Raw genomic sequence first — 24,725 nt, 5'->3', positions numbered from 1 at the left:
GTCTGTAAACCTTTCTGTGTTCTAACCTCTCTCCATTTTTCAAAAGCATCTCCAATATTGATCCTAGTTTGAGCACGTTTCTGCTCGTGGAGCTTATTAGAAACATGCAGAGGCTTTTTAGGTCGGGTACAATCACTTCTATCTGAACCACTTCTCTTGCCCGCTTCCAACGCTGCAACACCTGTTGGTTTGACCTGATAACTGCTCTCATATCTGACAAACCGAGGGGCGTCCAAAACGGCCGTGTGGGGGAGCCTTAAAATCGCCTACCTCCAAACAAATCCAGAGCATTCAGGACCAGAATCTAAAGTCAGAAGGAGGACATACTGGCTGCTGCATTGTTGTCAGAGAAGCCAGCACTTCAACATAGCATGTTTCCTTAATGTCTGATCAGATAGTAAGATCACTTTATCATCTCACTCACTACAGATATCACTAATTGGACCTTTAAAGTCAAAATTGGAGGAATTTCTGATTTGAAATTTTGAGATTTTAAGTTTGTTAGTCCCTCAAGTTGAAACATGTTGAGAAAAATTGATTTAAAAAGAAAAGTCTAAATAACTTTGACAAAAAAAATCTTTACAAACATGTTATCAAAGAAACATTTATTTACTAACTGATTTCATTCGTTATCATTTCGACTTTGGATTTTTACAGCACTTAAAACATTTCAGCTTTTCTTTTCCATTGTTTCAAAAGTTTTGTTTTTGAACATTCACAGCACTTTGACTCCGGCTGAGTTTCTAAATCTTTTACTTTATCAGTATTTTGAATTGTCAGGTATTTGAGAATCATTCTGAGGAGTCTTTGGTTTATGCAGCGAGCTCAATGACTTTAATGTTTCCTGTTTGTCTCATGAAGATTTAAATATTGTGACCAAAACGAGGCTGATTGTCCAAAAAGTGGAAGATTTGTTTGTCAGGACAAAGTGATTTACAGTTGAAACGGTTTGTTTGTTGACTCGACTAAATCATGAACAAGTAGTTTGCACATTTTCTGTTAGAGGGACGTTAAACTGCAAAGACGTTCTCACAAACAAAGAGATCTCTTTTTATTGAACTGAAATGTGGAGAAAAAAAAACACTTATTAGTGATTTTGTTTCTTATATGCTAATTAGGAACTTAGAAAATTAATGGAAATATGTATTTTTTTCACCTTCGTATTTTGAGTGTCTCTGTTTGAGAGGGTTTCTGTGTGATGCTTTGATTGTAGCGAGTCTGACATTTTTATTTTGTAATAAAGTTCTGGTTTGCATTTTAGTCTTTGGATTTCTTTTTTACTCTTAAAGGTCACATATTCTCCTCCTCTTCATCCAGTTTAAATAAGTCTCAGAGCTCCTCAAAACATGTGTGTGAAGTTTCTTGTTCTAAATCCACTCTGATCCTGTATTTGATCATGTCTATAAACCCCTCTATTTCAGCCCTGCTCAGAACAGGCTGTTTCTGTGTCTGTACCTTTAAATGTGTAAATGAGCTATGTCTGACCACGCCCCCTCTCAGGAAGGGCTCGGGTGTCTCGGGCTTTCTCGCTCCATGTCCTATTGTTGTAGACAGACTAGAGACACATATTAGTGTTAGAAAAACACGGTGAAGTGGATTCTACATAATGTGACCTAAAAATGTTTTTCTTGATTTGTCATCATAAAAACACAATAAATAAAAACAAACAAGTCCATGTTTTAAATATCATACATTTCTTTATTATTATTATCATAGATATTATTCAAAATTATGTTCTTAACAAGATAAAAGAAAAGCAACTGCAAATACACGACACGTAGACGTCATTCAGCGTCTTTGTTTTGATATAAAAACAGATGTGAGCATGAATGATTAGAGGCACACGTTCAGAGAAATTAAAGTGCAGAAATCAGCAAATGTCCTGCATCATGTAGGAGGTGGGGGGGGGGGGGGGTATATCTTTAAATATTGACTGCATAAGTTAATATAACAATTATTAATCTAACTCAAAGTCTTATCAGTAAACTTAAGATTTATATTCAGTAACAAGAAAGCTTCAGTCGTTTTGTTCTCCGTCAGTCGTCAGTACAGCTGCTGACTTATTCTCTGGCGGCCATGTTTTCTTTAAAAGTCCCACTGAAGAGGCGAGGTTGATAAAATCACTCCACCTCATGATTTCCAATAACAGTCAAATCAAGTTCAGGTTAAATATGAACACAAGTGAAACTTCCTAAATATTTCTGGTTACATCACTGATGAGGGAAAAGTTGGACACCGAGTGAAACATCAATGAAGCTGCTTTTTGACGATTAGTCAGCGAAGACAACAAAGACAACATATGAGATGTTCAAACTGGTATCATTTGTTGTATTAAGTTAATATGGATTCATTCTGAGTTTGATGCCTGCAAAACCTTATTGTTACAGTCGGCTTTCAGGACTTTGTAGTTTAAAAATGAGAACTACATTCAGCTTTGATGTGTCCATATTTGTACTAATCATGCTTTGGTCTCTTAGTAAAATTGTTTTTTTGATTTAACTTTAAATTTAGCAATATGGAGACATGTGTAGCTTTGTAGATTTCCCCTGAAACCCTGCCCTCGCTCTCAAACGTTCCCTGCTTCACTTAAACTGTACACTCAGATATACGACGCCTCCTCTATAAGACCGCCAAATTAAAGTCCTGACTAATTAAACTTCTGTTTAAGTTTGAGCGTGAGTAGAGCATATTTAAATGCGAGTTTTAGGGTGAGAGGATGAAAACATCTGGGCACAAGGTCGATAATCACGTTTTAAAGCTTGAATTAAAAAGTCTCCGGTTAGTCAAGTCATACCGGATTACTGATCCACAACTGGATCTTACAAACACCAGAGCGTAATCAGCAGCCGTACAAAGACAAACAAGATGTAGATCTTAACACTGGTGGATTCTGGGACATTGAGTTACAGCTCTGCAGGATTTCAGACGGACTATAAAAAAGATACCGTAGGTCCAGCTTCCTGTTTTTTGACATCTTTAAGAAAGTACGATCAGCAGCGGAGAGAAATATGAAGCGTGAGATCAGAACCAAGTCTCAGTGGAGTCGGGAAAGTTTCATGAACAGACGGAAAGCGTTTGTAAAGAAATCTTTAAAAATGACTTCAGTCAGAGGGTTGGGTTTGGATTTTAGTTATCTGAACGACGACGTGTTAAAATGTGAGGAAGAGTCGTGATCGGGCATCATGAAGCTACACACCATCATCTTCCTCATCGTCAGGACTCTCAGGTGTTTTTGTAGCCGTGACGATATCAATGCTGTGTTCAGGTCATGTTAAAAAAGAAATCAATAACAGCCAATTCTGTTTGTCAAACATGGAGGGAGACATTTAATCTGACCGTGGACAGAAGTGTCGGCCTCTTCGTTATTGTGACTTCAGCGTTCGCAGCTTTAAATGAGAAAAGGTGTGTTTTTGGTTTTGGAATGACATCGCTTGATCTCTTAACAAAAAGGTCAAAGTACAAAATAGAGAAACAGAAAATAAAAAACATGGCACGGTCCGGTTCTAAACAACCTTTTGACTCTGAGGGTTTAAAAATCTAAAGACAACAAGAGGATCAAGCTTTCATTGCACAGACGGCTCGACATCCATAAACAAACATCATCAGTAACTGGGAGCGTTTGATATGTGATTGGAGGATCACTTTCAGGTCAAACAGCTCGGAGTGAGCCGACAAGCTTTACTAATTCAAGTATTTAAAAACAGGAGAAGAACAGATGATAAATCTGATCCTCAGAGAGTGATCTGCTGCGAGGAGCCGGGCGTGTCATGGAGGGAAAATAAATCAGCATGAAGGATTTTGAAAAACTCTAACAGCTCTTTTGTCTGGTTTGTAACTTTTATTCTCTCTCCATGTCTCTGATGTAATACAGCGTTATGTCGTCACACTTCAGGGTTTTGACTGTTAACACAACGTGGTGTTGCTCTGACATCCTTCACTCGACAGGACAGTGGAGTGAAGGATGTCAGAGTTGCTTTTAAAAGTTTGAAGACAGCAGATGTGCACACACATCTTCAAGCTTTGGTCTGACTGAGTTCTCCTTCCCACTGTGTGATATCCTGGCTCTGTTTGGCATGGTACCAGGTACTTTTCAGGATTTTAATGGAGGCAGATTTCTAGGCTGAAGGTAAATACAGCTGCTGTGACATCAATACAACATCAGAGACCAAACAGAGGAACATGAGGACTCCATTAGACACATTCATTGTGCAGGACGTCCTGTGTCAGTTTAAGGGATGATTACAGCGACACGTCTCTGTCAGGTTGAGCAGTCTGCAGTGATTAAACTTCACCTCAGCTGACATGGCAAACAGGTAGAGCAGATACTTCAGGGTGAAGAGAAAAATATTGGCAATGGAAAACAGAAAAAGGAAGATGTATGGAGTCAGGACATCCAGTGGAAATAAGACAAGAGGAAAGAAGTCAGAACCCGTTATATGAGATTCAGTAAAGAGAAGGAGGTTTTTAAATCCAGCACATGTTTTTCTCTTCCATGACACCGTCCGGCTCCACAAAAGTTAAAAACCTAAACACACTTCAAACTGGTTTAATTTATTTCCTAAACATATATAGAAGAGTTTCTGGTCTTACGCCGTTTGGTCATCCTCCTCTGGAGACCAGGATGATGTCACAGCCTGTCAGGGTCTGCACATGCTCAGTGTGAGTGACGGCCATGTCGACTGTTGCCAGAGTAACAGTTATCCAGGAGAAATCTGACCTCAGTCGTGGAGATTATACATAAACAGCAACAACAGAAAACGACCGCGCTGCCCTCTGCAGGACTCTAAATCCCATCTCTCCAGAGCAGCTCTGACCTCATCGTCCTCTCAGTGCGTCCGTCATGACGGAAAGGTTTCTGCAGCCTGGACTTTGGGAATATTTTGAGTCAGCTGTGCGATGAATTCAACACACCTCAGCCGCCACACTGCTGCTCCTGTTCAGCAGGGGGAGCGCTGGATGTCTTCACCTCTGCAGATCAGACGAGTGGAGTTAGGTGAAGCTGATACACACAGAGGCAAGGCGAACTGACTCCAGAGTGTTTAGGTGGCAAACAGACTGACCGAAACTCTGAACTGCTCAAAAAAAAAACAAAAAAAAACAACTTTTTTACGTCAGAGCTGTCAAAACTATGAACTCACACCGATTCCTGTCTTCCTATGCTGTCGTGAAAAAAAAAACAAATACAGAAAAAAACGTCCTCAAAAAAGTGAAATGCTCGACTTAATATTTTCTTACAAGAAAAATGTGCTACACAAAAGTTAAACAGCAACTAGATTTAAAGAAACTCCAAAGATCTCAGCAAGTTTCATTCTATTCAGAAGTGAATAATGGTCTTAAAATACAAACTAACTGGTTTGTATTGGTGCCAAAAGGCGTCACTGGTGACGAGGAGTTGCTGTAGGACGTGACCAGACAGAGTTCAGGCTTTGAGTTTGTTTTTTGGACTCTTGCAGTGACTGAGTAACAGCTGCCCAAACACACGGTGTGAGAGTTGCCACAGGTAGTAATGCGTGTGGAAACAATGATGCTAGCCTTTGGACTCAATGTTATCTTACATGAATAAATCAGTGTGTTAATGTGTTGTGTGTCTGCCACCAGCAGAGGGCGTGACAGAGAGGAACGAGGACCAACAATCCACCTCTAAAACTGAAATGAACCAACAAAAGACAAGGAGATTAAAACTGAGGCTTAGTCTCAAATTTAGACTGGTCTGAGTTTAAATGTGTAAGAACTAAATCGAGGAACACTTGGCTGATAAATGAGCACGTTACTTTATCAAAGGGATTACAAATAATCCATCATGTGAGGAAATAAAGCTCGTCAGTGTGATCGCCGCCTACCTGACTCTTTAATCTCATCAGGGTTTGAAGAAATAAAAAAATAAAAGGCGGTTTATTCTGAGGGGGGCGGGACTAGCAGACAAGGCTTAGGCCTGATTGGCCGAGCTGCTCGTCAGTCACAGGCTGCTGTCCTGCAGGAGCGGCTCGATGTCCTCCGCGTCGCTGGTGGACGTGGCCAGAGGGCTGCCGCTCTGAGTGTGTGAGATGGAGGAGGAGGATTTGCAGGTGGAGCAGTTCTTGACGTCGCCCAGTTGGTGGTTGTCTGGGATGAAGATGGCCACGAGGAGAGCGAATAAGACTGCGCATGCGCCGAACAGGAAGGGAGGACCAGGGACCATCAGCTTCTACAGACAGAGAAGGACATATTTATTGTAACATCCATCCAAAACAAATGGAAAAGCTGTTTCCCCCCAAAGTTTATCCAAACATTTGTGCTTCCTCCCTTTTTCCAATGTTTTGAATTTGGACTGCAGTACCCATTTTAAAAGGTAGGGGTCAGAGTTTCATATAGCCCCTTTAAGAGAGCAGCTTTCCTTTTTGTGACCCTTCCTTTTGTGTTTGTGTTTTGATTAAATAATCCTGTAAAGCTTTCTGAACTAGACCCAGAGCCAGAGAACAAAAGTCTTAAATATACCAAACAAAGATGTCTGATCCAGGTCCTGTCGTTAACACCTGGTGCTGCTGAATTAAAGGCCAGAACACTTCTAAAGACTTAACTTAAACCAACGTTTTATTTAAAAATCTCTTTTTAACAGATGACTCACATTGGATCAGACACCTGGCACAACACGAGAGAGAAATGTCTGCATAAATTACATTTGAAAATAACCAAACCAGACAGGAGCTTAAAGCTGTGTGTGTGTGTGTGTGTGTGTGTGTGTGTGTGTGTGTACCTCTGTTTTCGGTGTGGTGCCTCCTGACACTGGCTCCATGTCATCCAGCTCCACGTGAAAGACGTAGAAGATGAAGCCGTAGAGAGCCGGACCCAAACCGTTACAGAGACCTCTGATACCTGTGATCATCCCCTGGGCCACACCTGAAGAAACACACGCACACACACACCAGGTTAAGAAATGATCAAACGTGAAACCAAAACTTCTAGACGCGCGAGAAGAGGAGGTAAAAGACAGGACATCTTCCTCCCATGATTAATGATAACTTTAACTGCAGACAGGTAGACAGATCAGGTGGAGAGACAAAAGGACTTCAGAGGACAGACAGGTATATGGACAGGTGGAAGGACCGGCAGGTAAACAGACAGGCCCAGAGACAGACAGGAGGAGAGGTCATCCAACAACAGACACACAAGAGGACACACAGGTTAACAAACAGGGAGAAATAGAGACAGGAGGGTGACAGACAGGTGGAAGGGTATGTAGACATACAGGAAGAAAAACAGGTAGACAGGCAGACAGACAGGTAGACGTATGGGTGGAGAGGACATCAGACAGGCAGACAGACAACTTGCAAGACAAGAAGACAGACAGGCAGAAACACAAGTTAACAAGCAGGCTGATAGACATGCAGACATAAGAATAGACAGACAGGGTGAGGGGTAGAAAGATAGGGAGATAGGTAGACAGACAGGTATACGGACCTTGCTGGTCAGGTGCTGCACTGTGTGACACCAGAGCAGAGATTGCTGGGAATGTGATGGAGGACATGGCTGCTACTGTTCCTGCTGCCCACATCATCCTGAAATAAAGAGAAATACATAATTCTATCTTTGAGACTGTTGAGCAGAATACAAACTCTGAATAATAATATGACAGACACAGCTGGAGTACTCACCACGGCTCAGAGCCGAAGCTGTACCAGACCAGCTGGAAGAGCTGAAAGCTCAGACCCATCAGAACCGTGTTCTTATTACCGATGGTCCTCATTAAAACACTGAGGAACAGAGTCTGAGACAGGGAGACAGGGAGGAGGCGATGTGCATGAAGAAAACCACAAATGTAACCAAACTGTCTCTTCAATTCGTGACTTTTGAAATCATATTGTTCAGGTGTGAGCCGGTGGATTTCTGTACCTGAGCGATTATAGAGAGGATTCCCACCATGGCGATGAAGCCAGCGATGGCTGCAGGTGAAAACTCGATCACCTGAGACACAGAGGAAAATGTTTTATGTTTAAGTTCATAGTTCATGTCATGACAAATTTGGGCTCACAGTGACGCTGTCAAGCTCGCCAATATCACTTCTTCCTCATCAAAATCGATCAATCAAAATCAAGACGGGGCGGGACTTCTGTTATCAGCTTCGTCAACAACAAAGATGGAGGAGACACTAATCTGACTCGTCTTCTCCAGCTGTAGAGATGCTGCTGATTCCAGGATTTTCATTGACATTGTTTTCATGTTTCCTTTGTGATAGTTTCTTGAATAAAAGCAAACATTAAGCACAAGACGCTATATAAAACATACTTCATGGTCATTACCAAGGGACGTGGAGGTTAACCTTCGTAACCTAGCAACAATAAGTGCAGGTGAAAACAGTGGTGGTCTTGAGTGCTGCCTGTGCAACAAACGGCTTAAGTGATTTATAAATGATTCAAATGATCAAATAAATGTGTCAGTGCCAAGTTCACCAGAACCCCTGACTCTGTGTGTGTGTGTGTGTGTGTGTGTGTGTGTGTGTGCGCGTGTGCGTGTGCGTGTGCGTTACCTGTCTCAGGTAGAGAAAGAAGCTGGAGTACTGTCCGGCCTCTGGCAGGTAGGACAGGAACACTGTGACACAGATCAGCAGCACTGTGCTGTCTTTCCCCACACGACGCAGAGACTGAACACACAGAAACAACCAGAGGTCAATAAAACTCATCTATAAAGAATCAATCAATCAAATGATCAGCTGACATCTGGCAGTCATGTTTAAATACATGAGAGATCAGGGCAATCAACCTGTCACCTGTCAGAATCCCAGGCTGTTCAATCCAGCTCAAATTAAGTTTATATCGATATCAAACAACCGACTAAACTATTTTTATTTTCTTACTTCCACTTTGATTTCCTCTAAAGAATGTGTTTCTCCTCTGGTGCTCTCGTGGTTCATCTATTCCCCTGCCTCAACATTTAATCTACAACACTTTCTACACTTGTTGTGTCCTCAGCTCACATGGCCGAGGTCTGTGTAACAGAAAGAATATTTATAACAATAACAGAATTATCATAGATGATCTCTGGGTTTTTTAAAAAGAAGAGCTACAACTACATAAAACATCTTCATCTCTCCTGTAATAAAACATATCCATCGTTTCAGAATATGGATATTGATCATTGCCTGTTTACCAGGAGTGGGCGGAGCTTGGCGGTCTGATCAGTGTAACAAATCTGCATTATTTCTTGTAGCCAGCAGGGGGCTCCTCCATTGGTTACAAGTTGAACTGTATCAAAGTCTATGAGAATAGACACAACTTCTCTCTGAATTGATAACCATAGTAAACATTTCTCTAATTAGATTACTGTTGTTGAATTCTTGTTAAATAGATAATAAAACAGTATTCATCTGTTGTGGCTGTAAAGACGGTTCTGTGTTTAAACTTAAAGACACTCAAAGTAATCAGCTGGTCTTCTATCTGTTTTTTAGGCCTGTAATTTGCTCACCATTTCAGCAGATTCACCTTAATAGCACTAACTGTTATCTTAGTTTTGCTAACCCATTTGCTACATTCCAGCTCCACCCTCTGGCACAAACACGGTCACGGTCATACTTAGATAGCGACAGCAGCAACGCCAACCTAAAATCAGTGGTTCACAAACCAATCAGCGAAGGCACAAGGCCGTGTCTGCTCCTTACGTACAGTTGAAGCTGTATGAAGTGCTAACATAAGAATGAGAAGTATCATAACAGGTCAAGGCCAAATATCAACAAGAAGTGGTCAGATAAAAATATGACATGTCTTCCCGCTGGAGCTGATCCTCCTTTGACCTGCTGTGTGATGAGGTCATCTCAAAACAAACAACTTGTGACCTCTGACCTCGTGCTGTCACACTGTACTGCTTGACTTTAGTGAACTCACAGCGAAGGGGTCCGCCTGCTCCCAGGAGATAGGGAAGCCCCAGGACGTCAGCCTCATCTTGTCCGGCAGCGACTCTGGGACGACAAAGAACACAAAGGCGATGTCCGCCACTGCGACCACCGTGGCAACCAAGACCACCAGGCTGTCGCCATACTTGGCAGACAGGAAGTCACCGATGGCGGGGCTCGTCACCAGGCTGGCTGCGAAAGTGGCAGAGACCTTAAAAACACACAAAAAAGAACAATTAAACTTTACATCAAACCTGTGTGGTTTGAAAGTTGTGGAAACTGTCAGGGGAAAAGAATCAAGAAACATCTGGTGCAGAAAGATTTGCTGAACACAATAGAAATATCATCACTCAGGTAGACAGTTGAAACCTTTTCTCTCTTCGGTAAACCCCTCAAAACAGACTGCGTCTTATATACCGGTGTGACTTATTGAACCCTGATCCCTGTTAGGAGTGTCTGATCATTTCCCTGGCTAAGTAAATGTTAACAACAACTACCAACCCAAACACTGATTTTAAATTAGAAGCCTCATCTGTTAAATTTTAGCTGGTAGAAAAAGTCACTTCAGAGTGAATTCAACTGTCAGTATCAAATAAACTGAAGGACTTGAACAAGATTTTGCATCCCCCTCTTCAATATATTGAAGGTTCAAACTCAATAACAGTTAAATAAATGGCACTGATAACTCTGTTCAGAGTGAAGTGAAGGGGTGAGAGATGAGAGGATCGTTTTGAACCCCGTCATTGTTGCCCTCTTTCTGCTTGTTGTTTTCTTCATATCTTATATTGAATGTTTTATTACCGCTTCGTCAATAAACAGGATTTAAACTAAAAGCTTTTGATTTGATCAGCAGCTTTGGTGAGAAATGTGTTTAGTGCCTGGTGAACAGCTGATCTGTGTCTGTACTCTTAACTGTGTTTTCATAAAGTGTATTAATGTATTAACTCAAAGCAGCTCGGCTTCTTTTTTTAATTCTCTTTGTTTATTAAACAATGTGAAGCTTTTGGTGGTCACACGTTGCATTCACATGACATGTGTGCCTGTTGTTTTGTATGTTTTGCTAAACAACGCAGATTAGCAAAACATAGCAGCACTAAATGTATATGTGTGTGTGTGTGTGTGTGTGTGTGTGTGTGTGTGTGTGTGGTCATCAATCAGGCATTAAAGGAAGAATGTGCAACATTTTACACAGAAATACAGCAGAAATGCAGTCTATCCTGTGTAAATGTCTCTCTGAGTCATGACTGTCTACAATTCATAAGAGCAGTCGAACGTCACTTCCGGCTCGCCAGAGTGACCACGCCCCCGTTTGGGTGAAAACCAGCCCTGAGAATGTATCGGCGGTAGATTAGAAAACACTGGTAGCAGTGCGATTAAATGCGATTGCGAAGCTTTATGTACTTCAAACTATTTTAAAAACACAATTTAGTATCGGGTTTTCATTTACAAATGACAAAGGAGGGTAAAAGAAGAGCTCTGTGTGTTTGGACTGAAACTAGAGAGGATTAAAGTGGTAAATTGTGGGACCGCTGTCATGTTCCTGCTAGCTTTAAGGCAGCGATCGCTCCGTGACAGAAGAGAAGTCTTAACAGATTCTTCACACATTCATTCACTAATGTATTATTTAAAAATAAAGATCCCTCTCGGGTAACACGGTTAATAATTACTCATCAGGTGTTTAAAGTCAGTTTATGACTCCTCTGATGACTCGTTTGAGCAGTTTGATGGAGAGAGATTGAACAGACTAATTAATTTTATACCGTTATGATGCCGATCTCAGTTCAGAAATGTCATATTTTAAATGTTTACATCACTGCTCATCAGATTTAGGCTCATACTTGCCGTTTTAAAGTACGGTTTTCGTTTTTTAAGACTTTAAATCGGTAATGACCCCAACTTGTCCATTAATCGCCATTCATTCAGATGGAATGATTTCACCCAGAAAGGGGCGGGGCCGGCATCGTTTGGGCAAAGTACCCGGATGGGTTGCTCTCGTGAATGAGTGAGAAGCTTGAGTCCCGCTGGCTGTGTTGTTGTGAGAGCCGTGTTTACATGGACGGGACGGCTGGCTCCTCCCCTTGAATATAAAAGCTGTTTTAGTCAAGAACTAGAGAGAAGAGCATACTCTAGTGCTGATTTGGATGTCTGTTTCAGAACATGGTCATTCCCCTGTTAATTTATATAACATGAAGCTACGAGCTAACTAAAGTGTGCTAACATTAACCTACTAACATTAACCTGCTAACAAAACAATGCAGGACACAGGTGATTGCAGCTCCAGAAAAGGACAACTTTGTTTGCTACTTGCGCAAAACTCCTTCGTGTGAATGCGAAGGGAGAGGGGTTGGAGGTGTGTCGCTGCAGGAGAGCGGAGGCTTCAGAATAGTGGAGGAGTGACCACACAGCAGTTTGTTTTGGTTTCATGCTGGTGCTCAAAGATGACATCTACTGGATCAAAAAGTCACACAGTCTTCCTTGGGTGTCAGTCAGAGTCAAAGAGACAAAGACACCTTTATACGAGAGTTGGCATGATACTAATACAAATTAAACGATACAGATAACCTGTTACCAGATAAGATACCAAACCAACAAAATCTGAAGTCCTAGTCCTCCAATATAGGGTAATTCTTGTTATTTATTACTAAATAAATTGCATGCAAACTCCTGCACACTGTCTGAATTGCACCAATATGTTATCTAGAGTTTGTCTTTTTAAAGCTTTGGTACTTTCCATCATTAAAATAACAGAGATTGTGTGGTTTTAAGACACTTGGTATCTAAAAGTGTCAAGCATTGAACATTTTTACAACCTTACTTTACACAGAAAAAAAAAGTCAAACTCTCACACGTTGAGAAAACAGACCAGAATGCACTGCAGCAGCTCTGATCTAATAAATCAGTTTGGACTCCACAGGTCAACATAAAGCACTCAGGCAGCTCAAAGAGTCCATCTGTACATGAACATCCTGTCCTGGCTGTGACCCTGGTTCACTGAAGACTGCCATAATGGACGGAAACTCCATCCAGCGTCTCTGAGAGCAGAGAGCATGGCCCCTTTAATGAACAATCTTCTTCTACAGTTAGTATGTGGTCTGCAGGGCTGCCTCATGGATGACATCATCATATCACATTCAGTCCTGTTGAGAGCTAATTTCAATGTCTTTTGTTTCTCTTTGAAAGCTGAACTCACGTCCTGTATTTATGAATGAACAGTATTATAGTTACCAGTCCGTAGGCTGTGCTCCTCTCATGCTCCTCTGTTATGTCGGCGACGTAGGCGAAGATCACCGAGAAGGTCACAGCGAAAATCCCTGAGACTGAGATCAGAGCGAAATACCACCTGCACACACAGACAGGAAACACCAGATCAGAAATACAACACAAAAGGGCTGAGCTCTGGGTCAAAACGTGGTGATAACATATGGTGTTCAAATTCAATGAAATGTTCACACACGCACAAAACTCCTGAAAAACTCAGACTTCACCTGGAGTTTCTCCTGCCAGCCTCCTAATATGTTTCTGAAGAAAGTCTGACTGAGCTGATGTGAGAACGCAGCAGGATATAATCAGGAGAATTCACCTAGAGTGAGCAGGAGTGGGTGGTGATGTACATTTTTTGCGATCGTTGCAGGACCATAGACTACTCCTCACGCGACGGGTTCCGTCTCTGTAGACATAATGAACCTGCTGCGTTATGTTTCCTGTTCTCCAGTATGTTCTTCTTCACTCTGTAGTTCATATTGTGATTCTGTCTGACAGGAAAAGCCCCCTGCTGTGAGGTGCATGTGTGAACAGCCAGGTCAGGAGAAGAGTACCTATGTGAAAAACAGCTTTTGGTTTAATTTTCCTGTGGGAGTTTCTAGCTTCTAACACAGACTGAAATGAAAAGAGATGCATCTTGACAACCTGGAAATATCAAACTAGGCCATCAGCACAAAGACCAAATTCTCTGTGGTTATTTTTAATGTCTGATCTGCTGTTGTTGGAAGACTAAGTGTTTAATGGCCTAAAGAAACAATCGTGTTTACATTTTCACGGCACAGGGTCTGAGTAAGTGAAACATTGGATTGTAAAATAAAGGATGTAAGTTGGTCTGATAGCTGGAGAGGTGCCAGATCACTTCCTGAGCACTGCCGAGGTGCCCTTGAGCAAGGCACCAAACCCCCTACCCACCACCAGCTCAGGAGCGTCCGCTGTGGGCAGCTCTGTCACTCTGACATCTCTCCATTAGTGCATGTTCATAGGATCTTGTTTGTGCATCTGTGTGTTGCATGGTTAACAGAGTGTAAAAACAGACATTTCCCCTTGCGGTAAATCTTAATCTTAGAATAAAGGCAACATTGCTAGAAAAACCAAATGTTCCTTACAGGAGCTTTAAGGAAGATTCACTCTTACAACTTTTATATTTCAGTACTATAAACATCACACTTAATAAAAAAAACTTGTTTAAAAAAAATGTGGCAATCAGAACAGTGAGATCTGCATCTGTATCCATCTCAGAATAAAACAGAAAAACAACAAGCATGCTATGATGTTGCATGTTTTATTCTAAGCATGCTCTTTCAGGTTGACAACATGTCTTGTTGATGTATTTATATTTTCTCTTCAAACCTTCCCCCACACTCACAGAGTCCTTCTTTGTGCTTAGAGGTGTTCACCTTGTTTAGTGACGGGCTTTCTGCTCTGTGACACATATGTTTCATTCCTGCTTTGTTCTCTATTATGAGCTAAATAACTTTAACTTAGAGCTGGAAAAGTCAAGTCAAATTAAAGAGTATTATTCATAACCGTTTTGACCAATAATTCCTTCATTGTTTAATCAAAAACACTGAGTCTTTGATGGTTTTAGACTCTCTGCTTTATTAGTGTGAGACCAAGAACAGAACCACATTCTCTCATTTCAAACTTGTGGATTCTTTACAGGAGAAATGTCTCCTGCTCTCTGATACTGTAAAGGTCATTTTTGTTTACTGTTTTTATTCTATTTTAATGCAGATGATTAAATGACAGAATCAGGAGTTTCATCTGTCACTGTAAAGCTGCTTTAAGTTAAGTGTCAAAATAAAGTTTCCGAAGAGATTCTGTAGCATCCAAACTCCACTTATGTAAGCAGATCAACACTTTTTTTCTGACTTCAGGGCTTTGAAATGTAAATCACAAATCATGTGACTGACCTTGTGAACTGTTTCAAACCATACGCTCCTCTACAACCTCTTCTACCAAGACTAGAGATACTTAAACTGAGGGCACATTCACTGATTGAGAACACACTAAGGTACATTTTTAAAGGCTGAGCTGTTCTACCTACACTGTTCTGTCTCTTTGTAATCCAGTGTTGGATGGAAAAACATTGATGTGTGACACGTCTGCTCATGTTTCCATGAAGTTCTGTTATGACAAACACAGAGCGACCCCTCTACATTAGGAACATGTGAACACTGTACAGTGGAGCTGCAGTGTGTGAGAGCAGCAGGAGAGCAAAGTGTGTTTCAATGCTGTGCCTGTTTCCTGCTCTCTGCTCTGCAGCCTTCATGCTGATGCTCGTCCGCTCACATGAACATCATGTGACGGTTTAAACTCCAAAAAGCTGCAGCAGAGCCTCCTCATAGCAGCCAGCTCGGAGAGATCGTGCCAGTGCTCTGAATAACAATCATCAGACATGTGATTGGCATAAGTACAAAACAATTATAGAAAAATTAAGTTTAAAAGCCTAAATAATATAAAAGTGCTGTTTTTTAAAACGTCATTGGTTTAAGCAGCTTTACACATAAAGAGAAGACTGCAGAATCTGACTGATTTCTGCTACAGCTACTGTAAGGAAACACAATCTATGCAGTAAAGAACTGACCCAATTCTGCTTGTAATGCTATCTTGGCTTATGATGAATAGAACCATGAGATGGTTTCATAGCGACAGAGCCACCAATCATCCCTCTAACAAAGAAAGTCAACCTCAGCTGTCCAGGTGTAAAAGGAGAGAGTGACAGAAGAGAAGACAGAAAGAGAGAAGGAGAGGTTGTGCTGCTGCAGACTGAGATCACTCAGAGCAGCAAGGAAACATGACAACGTCCTGATTATACAATTAGATCATTACAGAAGCAAGCAGGGACTTTATAAATGGTAAATGGACTTCAGCTTGTCAAAGCTCTTTTCTAGTCTTCTGACTACTCAAAGTGCTTTTACACCTCATGTCACACCTACACATTCACACACTGATGGCAGAGGCTGATATGTAAAGTGAACATCAGTATTAAATAATCCATTCATACACATTCACATGACGCTGACGAAGCAGCGGGAGCAATTTAGGGTTAAGTGTCTTGTGCAAGCACACAACTCTGCCACTGAGCCACAGCTCACAGAACCTGTTAATGCTTAATCCCAAGCAGCATAGTTATGTTGTTTATTAGCAGCTAACGGCCACTTGTATGCAGCATGATATAAACACACCTGCTCACTGGAAACAAAACTTTCACAAACTTCATTTTATAAGCATCCTCAATTTCTCTACATCAAACTGAGATAGTTCCATCACCTAGTTCACATTTTAAATTCTGGAAAAAAGACCCATCCCTAGTTTTATCTGCAAGCATCCGTTTGTAAGATCATGTGGTCATTTGAATAGAAATCGATCAATATAGAAACCAAAAACGAAATATTAAATGTCATAAAAGTAAAGACATGCCGACACATCTGCAATCTTTTGCAGCCTGTTACATCACAGTCTCCGAAGTCTCCAAAGCATGAAGTTCTTTTGCAGTAAGAGACATCAACCATCACACACACAAACAGCACACACTGTGACTCACCACGGGCTGATCCTCATGAAGGGGATGGGGGCGCAGGTGAAGAAGACCGTCATGAGGAGGAAGGACTTCCTGCCCCAGATATCTGACAGAGCACCAATCAGAGGAGCCGACAGAAACGACAGAAAGCCCTGAACAGGAACACAGAGCAGATGTGGAGGATGATGAACTCAGACGATGTTTAGATGAAGAAGTAAGGGGGAGAGAGTCTGAGGGGGAGAGAGAGTTTGAGGTGGAGAGATTCTAGGCTAGTCTGCAGATGTGAGGCTGGTTTGATCAAATGCTTTGAAAAGTTTGACTTGAGTCAGTATATGATATTGACATGTTTGTGGTTAATCTGTTATGTTGCATAACGAATATGGATCAATGAGTGCAAAAAATAATAAATAGATTTGATGATCAGTTGATGATGAGCAAAAACTGACAATTCATGTTGACTATGTAGATCCTTAGTAGGGGCAGGCCTAATATTCAGTGAGCTGTGTGTTTGATAAACAACGTGCACGTAATCAACCTGCTGCATTATCTTTTCTCTTCTCCTCTCTTTAGCTCATGTTGTGATTCTGTTGAACTACACTTAGTATTGATATAAAGACAAATATTCTCATTATAGTGTTGTATGGCGGAGTCTGTTGCTTCCTCCGCCACCCCCCCGGTCGTTCTTTTTATGTTATGTCTTGCCTCAGGAGACCCCCCCCATGCGACAGGGATAGTCTCCCCCTGTAAGGTGCATGTGTGAACAACCTGATCAGGAGATGTCAGGGGCAGTAATCCTAAAATTCTCTAGAAATGTTCAGGAGTTTGTCTAAAGAGAGTTCTGCCTTCAGATCCGCTCAGTGTATCTGAAGTCATATTGAGTTCAGGTATCAGAATCAGGAGAGGAGGTCTAACTTGGCATACCTTTGCTGGACTCTATTAATAGCATATCTTTATAATGTATCATTGTCTGGGTGACTGGGTTTCAGCTACATCCATCTCTCTTCCATCCTCCAGCCCTCTCACCAGTGCTTTGTCTTTTTATATTTTTTATATAAATGAGTAAGTGTTCTATGTGCCGGAGGCCTTACCTTCACGCCCTGAACCAGGCCGTTCATCAGGAAGGTGTGCTGAGGGAACGTCTCATGGAGGACCTGAAACAACAACACAAGGTGTGCTGTTAATATCTCCTGAAAACAACGTTTATATAATGTAATAGGAATCACTTAACTGTCTGTAACCTTCATACATGTTCAATGTTTTCATAAACACTTCACTGAGAGTGAGACTGTGTTAAAGGGCATCAGAGAGAGAGAGAGCTGTGTGAATGAAAGAAAATGAAGCAAAGGAAGCATTATTGATCATGTCCTTTGTCCGCTTGTAACCCATACTGTGTCTCCTTTGTTCCAATGAAACAGCCTGATGCAGCAGCACTCTGCAGATTTCAGCTGCTCAAGGACAAACTGGAGTCATGACTTTACCATCACATCGCTCAGTTAAAGATCCATTTATGTATTTGTTCTCAAAATACATTCATAGACTTCAGGTAAGAGTACTTAGATGTTTTTTTGAAAACTCTGGTTAATTTTCTGTCTTGAAATAGGATGTTTAGCCTAGCTTAGCACAAAAACTGAATGCATATCCGGAGGAGGCTGCAGCTCAAAGGCCAAAAAAAGGCTTTAGTCAATTTGTCATTGTCGGTTTTGTGGTTAATTTGTAACAAATGTTTCATGTCATGTACGTCTTTGCAACCTGCTACTGGAAGCTTTGAATTTCCCTCGGGATCAAGTGTCTGTCTATCTATCTATCCATCCATCCATCTATCCATCGGGCAGAAAAATGTCAAACAACAAGAAAATGTTCCATCCTTCAGCTAATGACGTCATCAGCTCACGGTGAGGCGCTATACAAAATGTACAATTAAATAAGACGCTCTGGGGCGGCCCGGGTTTGAATCCGACCTGTGGCTCCTTTCCCGCACATCACCCCCCCCCCCCCCCTCTCTGATTCTGACTCTATCAATCGTGTCTCTAAAGTAAAGGCATAAAAAGGCCCAAAATCTATCTTTAAAAATATAAATAATAAAAACACATATATGACGCTTCGTTTGGGATCAGGGTTCTGCACGTTTCAGAAAGAGGAGGGACATTTTTTTGTTGGAGGAAATACATTTTTTGCCTTTTTAAAAAAAATATAAACATGGGACATAAATCCTATTTTTTTTAAGGCATTAAAATACCGGCTAACAAAACTAATGTACAAACCAAGCATTTGTTTTTATTCTGGCATGATCTGAAGCTGCAGTGACAGGCTGTCTGAATAACGCAGGGAGGACTTGTCTTCGAGTTGTTTTTCCTCCTCCTGCTGCTTAACACTGGGGAGTCTTTTTAATGACATGTTTGTAATATATCTCCACAGAACAATGCAGTAAACGACACGGTCATGGTGCACTTTGCTTTTAACTCCCCATGGAGCCATAAAGCTCATAACAGTTGCTCTGAATGCTTTCTCATGTGTTTGTCTTTCAGCAGCTCTTCATGAGTTTGTTAACCTGTCTTATTATACGAGGTTATCTAATAATTACAGCGGCTAGACTGGTTTCATTCCAAAACTATCCAGGTGAAACATGGACTTCAGTGTTTAAGTTCCATGTGTGCAATGGCAGACACACACAGATTATTTGACAGTAATTATTTAGCTCACATGGTGCTGAATGTAGGAGCATACCTATCTGAACATCCTGTACTGAACACACCTCTGACATGGGCCGTTCAAATATTTGCAAGGCCACATTCCTGCTGAGTGACATCGTGACGTCAACAGTTAACGCTGAGAATCAAACTATTATATCTAGACTGTGATGGGAAATGGACTTGAGGTTGGATAACGCTTTCTCGTCTTCTGAGTACTGAAAGAAGCTTTTACACCGCAGGTCACACCGACACATTCACACCCTGATGGTAGAGGTTTATCATTTATCCACGAGTAGTAACTAATCCATTCATACACATTCACACACTGCAGCGGGAGCAACTTGGGGTTGAGTGTCTTGCCCAAGGACACATCGAACATGTGGCCTCAGGAGCTGGGGATCGAACCCCCAAACATTCGGTTGCGAGACGACCGACTCTACCACTGAGCCACAGCCGCCCCACTTTCCAGAGTTTCCTGACTGAGTGTTAAAGTTTTACAATCCTCTGTCTGTTAAACCTCAAATATCACAGATCTGTTCAAATATTAGCCTTCCTGAATGTTTACATTTCTTTTCGTCTGTATTTTACAGTTTCCCCCTCCACATAGAAGTCATAATACAGAGAAAATACACATGGGAGGGGGGGACCATTCAGCCTCATCTTCCTTGTGTCTGCCTTAAATCTCAATGTCCTACAGGTGACATGAATTGCAGATTCTCATAAGGAGTTTGAAGGTTTTCCTCTACAAAAAAAACCTCTCATATGTCTCATGTTGATCTTTAATTTCTCTGAGGCTGTTTTTCCACTGGTCCACTGCATGTGATAGATTTAAAGTCCTCGGCTCACGATGTATTAATACAACATAATCAGATTATATTTCCCTGTTTTATGATAGAAAATGTAACAGAGGGTTGTTGATTCTATTTCAAAGGCTGGTATTGTCCTCCACCATCCTGTCTCCTGGTTATCAGGATACATTCACATTTGTCTCAAAGCAACTCACAAAGGACCATGTGTGCATTGAACAAGTCGTTGTTTACAATCTCGTTTCTACTGTTCTAACTGGAAATCCTAAATGAGAGATCCCATAAAGGTTTAAAAAGTCAAATGAGGCTCCTTTAGTTTTAATATTTAAACGTTGTTAAACTAAAGTCAATTTCTGTCTTCTGAGGTTTGGCACTCACAGTGACATCACAAAGACTTTTATTTTAGAGATAAACTTACTTTGATTTATTCAGACCGCTGAAGCCGCGTGATATCTTAAGAAGTCAGACAGATTAACCAAAATGCTTAATGTTGAAAACAGCATGTGAGCACTGAATAAAGAAACACTTGAATTGATCCTTTAATAAGCGAGGACTGAGGAATGCTGAAGACTCTGAATATCCGATTGTTAAAAAGTTAACACATAAATCATAAGAAATCAATACCTGTTTCCATACTGGGCAACAACAACAAAAAGGGTCCCAGGCCCTAAATATTGGGGGAATTATGACTTGCAGGCAAACTCCTGCACGCTGTCGAAATTGCACAAATACGTTTGCAATGTTTTGACATTTTTGTATGTCTTTCACTTGAAGCAGGTTTTGTGTCAACATTTCTGTACCGTGTCATCAGTTGTCTCTCTCTCTTTGAGTTAAAGAACAACTGACGATCTGTAGTTTTCTTTAAAGCTTCTGTACTTTTTCAATACTATCGATTATTAAAGTACCAAAGATTGTATATCTTTAGAACACGTGGTATCAGCATGAAGAGAAGTACATTTTGACGACCCTGGTGTGTTGATGCTGATGGTCGTGTGTGTTTACTCACAGTCAGCATGGGCGTGGTCAGCAGCCCCCATGCGAAGAACTCCAGGAAGATCACCACCACCGCATGAGTCACTCTGGCTCGGCCGCGCTGGGGGGAGAAGAGAGTCAGAAACATTAAGTATTCATCTGCGGGAAAGTACCTCACTTCCTGTTCAAAAGTGGTTTCCTGGTACATCTCCGACCAGCAGTGCAGTCTGACATGATGACTGCATGCTTACACTCGTGCATTAATAACACACTCAACGTCTCGGCTGTGTTATTCAGCAGAGTGCAAAGTTTCTACAGTATACTGTGGTGTTGTACCATGTGCAGGGTAACAGTGTCCTCAGACCAGCAGATAAAATGTCAACAAACAGCACATAAGGCTCACCGAAAGCAAACCTTACACAGAATGTTAAACTCTGTTGTCAAGGTACAACAGGTACAAAGTACGACACTGCTTGGTGTTTATTTGATCATATTTTGTAAGCAAACAAAGGATGATGGCGTCTGCAGTCTCTGGTAAATAAGCGTGAACCCATCCTGCCCATATATGCAAATTCTGATGTGTCCAAGACGTCAGATATCCTCAAGATAACAGAAGCATTTATAGGAACTCAATTTGGATAAAAACAACACTAAAGTCATCAGACTTACTCGGCCATATCCTTTAACAAAACAAAATCTAACTAAATTAATGAATAAATATTAAATCACTACACATTTCAAACTATGAATAACTACAACATGAATACACAGTAGACATGAAAAACCTTGATCGAACAAATCCCTTTAAAAAAAATGTTTAATAACACAGCAACAAAAAGAAGTCCTATGCACCATAACTACAACTTCTTTTACAATAACCAGAAATTGTGAACAAACTCCTGCACATGGTTGCCAATGCTTTTGTACAATTTAGATGTTGTCCTCCATTGTCCTCAAAAACAAGTTAAAGACCTATCTCTATGTTTCTCTCCCAGCAGCTTTGAGTTAAAATGAAACCGAATATCTGGAGTTTTTTTTTTAAGCCTCGGTACATTTTGATACCATCCATCACGACAAGAACTAAGACTATCGTTTAAAAACACATGGCATCGAGAAGTACTGAACATTTTTATCAACCTCGGCCACATTCAGGATGTTTGTGGAGAGTCATAACGTCACAAATTTGAACACATAAAAAAACCCTTATCTGTTGTTGCTATGATGACAGAATAACTTCAAACATGTCCGACGGCTACGCCCGTGTCATGAATTGATCCAGTTTTACTATTCGACAGTACTTTGTTTTAGTCTTCATGTATCCACTCAGTGATTTCCACACAGTAATGGAAGAAGTAGTGGTACTATGACTTGCACATTAGTTTCTTATCACAAATCAAGTCAGACACTTTTACAGCTGTGAGTGAAGATGCTGAATGATGATAATCTCAGTTTATGGCTCATTAAAAAAGTAAACTGACTGTCCAACAAAGAGTGTACTAAACCAGAGCAGCTCTCAGAACAGTCTGATGGAGGTGGTTTGAAAAAAAACACCTAAACACCTCCGGGTCACTGAAGAGCCAGTTAAGAATCTCTGATTTCAATCCTACATGTCCGTTTGTTGTGAAACCCTCCACTGGAACATCTGAACTATTCAAACTTGAAAAACTTGAAACTTCAAACTTTGACTACAGAACAATCCGCCTGACACTACTGTATCCCTTACTTGTCCAAATTATTCTGCACATAGATTTCTGGCTTCTAAAGGTTGTGGTTGCTTTTGTTTCCACTGAAGCAGAGTCAGTTAGCAGTATATAAAAGTGTTTCCATGCCTAGTTTTTGCACAGGAAGTCAAAACAGAACTGGAGGCCTAGATGACTGAAATGAAACGGAAACAATTTCCCACAGCTAGTTGAAAGAGATTCTTACTGTAGACATATTTACCATCATGTGCACGACGCCTTCATCGAGGGGTTAATGGCCTACAATCATAACTATACAGCTTACACACTACAGTAAAGTGTTCAGAAGACAATGCTGCACTGTTAAAGAGCTTCGGATCAAAATGTCATATTAACATGTATTACACTCAATGGCAGGGTTTCAATGCAAAACTAACAAATGACAGAGGAAAGGAGGAAATGAGCTGACTGTTTGGTACTTTGGGGCGGCAGTAGCTCAGTCTGTAGGGACTTGGGTTGGGAACCGGAGGGTCGCCGGTTCAAGTCCCGGTGGAAGTCGGTCTGGTAGCTGGAGAGGTGCCAGATCGCTTCCTGATCCTGTTTGTGCATGTGTGTGTATTTCAGCCTGTGTGTGTTGCATGACTACAGAGTGTAAAAACAGAATTTCCCCTTGTGGGATCAATAAAGTAAATCTTACTTTAACCCCATGTCCCCTTCTCCAAGCCCAACACAGTCATGGCAGATGGCTGTTCAACACGAGTCTGGGTCTGCTCGAGGTTTCGGCCTGTTAAAAATGAGCTTTGTAACTTTGTTAATGCTGGACTAATGTTGGACTAATGCTGGACTAATGCTGGGTCTCTGACAGGTTGATTGAAGAAAACTACACCAACACATTGAGGAGTATTCCTGTTCAACCTTTTGTGGCAAGGGTGAAAAATATGAATAGGGACATGTCTCAGATAACATGAATGTATTGTTGAGTAAAACACAATGTGCAGATGCTGATCTAACCTTTTGAACCCTGACCCTGATGTCACTGTTAACAGAGACTACAGGCCACAAAGGTGTTCATAAACTTCACTCACAGATCCGAGAGGTCAAGTCCTTCCTGTACTAGTTTTTGTTTAATAAACAGAATTATTTACAAAATAACAAACTGACTGGAAGAGTATTGAGTGTAACACATGAATATGTTTTCTGATGAAGGTGGACAGAAGTTAGTTTCATTTCAAGTGAGAACTACCTGTCTTTAGGTAAGATTCAAGAACCTAACTTTCAGCAGGTTACAGTGATAAATGTTTATATGACGTCAGAAGGTTCACAGGTAACCTAGCGACGGTTTAAGTTAACTGGTTTAAACGGTTGAATTAACGGCCGAGGCTACCATACATTGAAGCTAACGGGTTTAGCTAGTGGAGCTAAAATACTGTTAAATCTGCGGATAGCAACGACTAACATTTCAAAATGTCATCTGTATTGTTATGAAACAGCTGGTTCGTCTCATTCCTGAAGGTGTCAATCGACCAGCTTTATTCGTGCCCGTGCAAACAAACAAACAAACATAAAGCCGACTGTGCTAACGAGCCAAGCTAGCGACACTTGTTCTTACCGAGCTACGGACCAACATGATGTCGCTGGCCCCGGCGGTCGCTGCTTTCTCCCGGTTCATCTCACATCTTGCCGGAGCGGTTTTCACATCAAGTCGGAAAAACTCGGCATCCTCCTGAGGTTTTCCTGACACTTCCAGGGTGCAACGCGGCGTGGATTAGAAGTACGTTTCTGCACTACCACCACGGAGTTACCACCGAAGTCGACGGAGAGGTAAACTGTGAAAGGGGGCTTGGCTTGGGGGGGTTTTCGACCAAAATTCCTCCGCTCTGATTGTAAGTTTACAGCTTGTCGGTTCGTTTTATGGACCCGAATCCCCCGAGT

The 24,725-nt window shown here is 41.3% G+C and overlaps 1 protein-coding gene and 1 long non-coding RNA gene across 2 annotated transcripts in view; one reads left to right on the top strand and one right to left on the bottom strand.

The window, feature by feature from the left end:
- Window positions 1-1,064, top strand: part of LOC132974891 (uncharacterized) — an 84,130-nt gene extending 83,066 nt beyond the window's left edge. Inside the window, exon 2 of the long non-coding RNA XR_009673149.1 lies at window positions 490-1,064. This is a non-coding gene — a long non-coding RNA (uncharacterized LOC132974891). The remainder of the gene's footprint in view (window positions 1-489) is intronic.
- Window positions 1,065-2,279: 1,215 nt separating this feature from the next.
- mfsd14bb (major facilitator superfamily domain containing 14Bb) lies at window positions 2,280-24,636 on the bottom strand. The gene is made up of 12 exons (XM_061039145.1): window positions 24,403-24,636; window positions 21,149-21,235; window positions 17,735-17,797; window positions 16,671-16,798; window positions 13,088-13,202; window positions 9,855-10,073; window positions 8,504-8,617; window positions 7,870-7,941; window positions 7,632-7,744; window positions 7,438-7,535; window positions 6,734-6,876; window positions 2,280-6,184 (listed from the first exon to the last, which is right to left on the bottom strand). The coding sequence occupies exons 1-12, from the start codon at window positions 24,460-24,462 to the stop codon at window positions 5,957-5,959; spliced, it is 1,440 nt and encodes a 479-aa protein (XP_060895128.1). The 5' UTR covers window positions 24,463-24,636; the 3' UTR covers window positions 2,280-5,956.
- Between the last annotated feature and the right edge of the window lie 89 nt (window positions 24,637-24,725).

This window comes from Labrus mixtus, chromosome 5 (genome assembly GCF_963584025.1).
Source record: "Labrus mixtus chromosome 5, fLabMix1.1, whole genome shotgun sequence".
Classification (NCBI taxonomy): domain Eukaryota; kingdom Metazoa; phylum Chordata; class Actinopteri; order Labriformes; family Labridae; genus Labrus; species Labrus mixtus.
The sequence above is the reverse complement of the archived record's forward strand: the minus strand, read 5'-3'. Positions and strand labels throughout refer to the sequence as shown.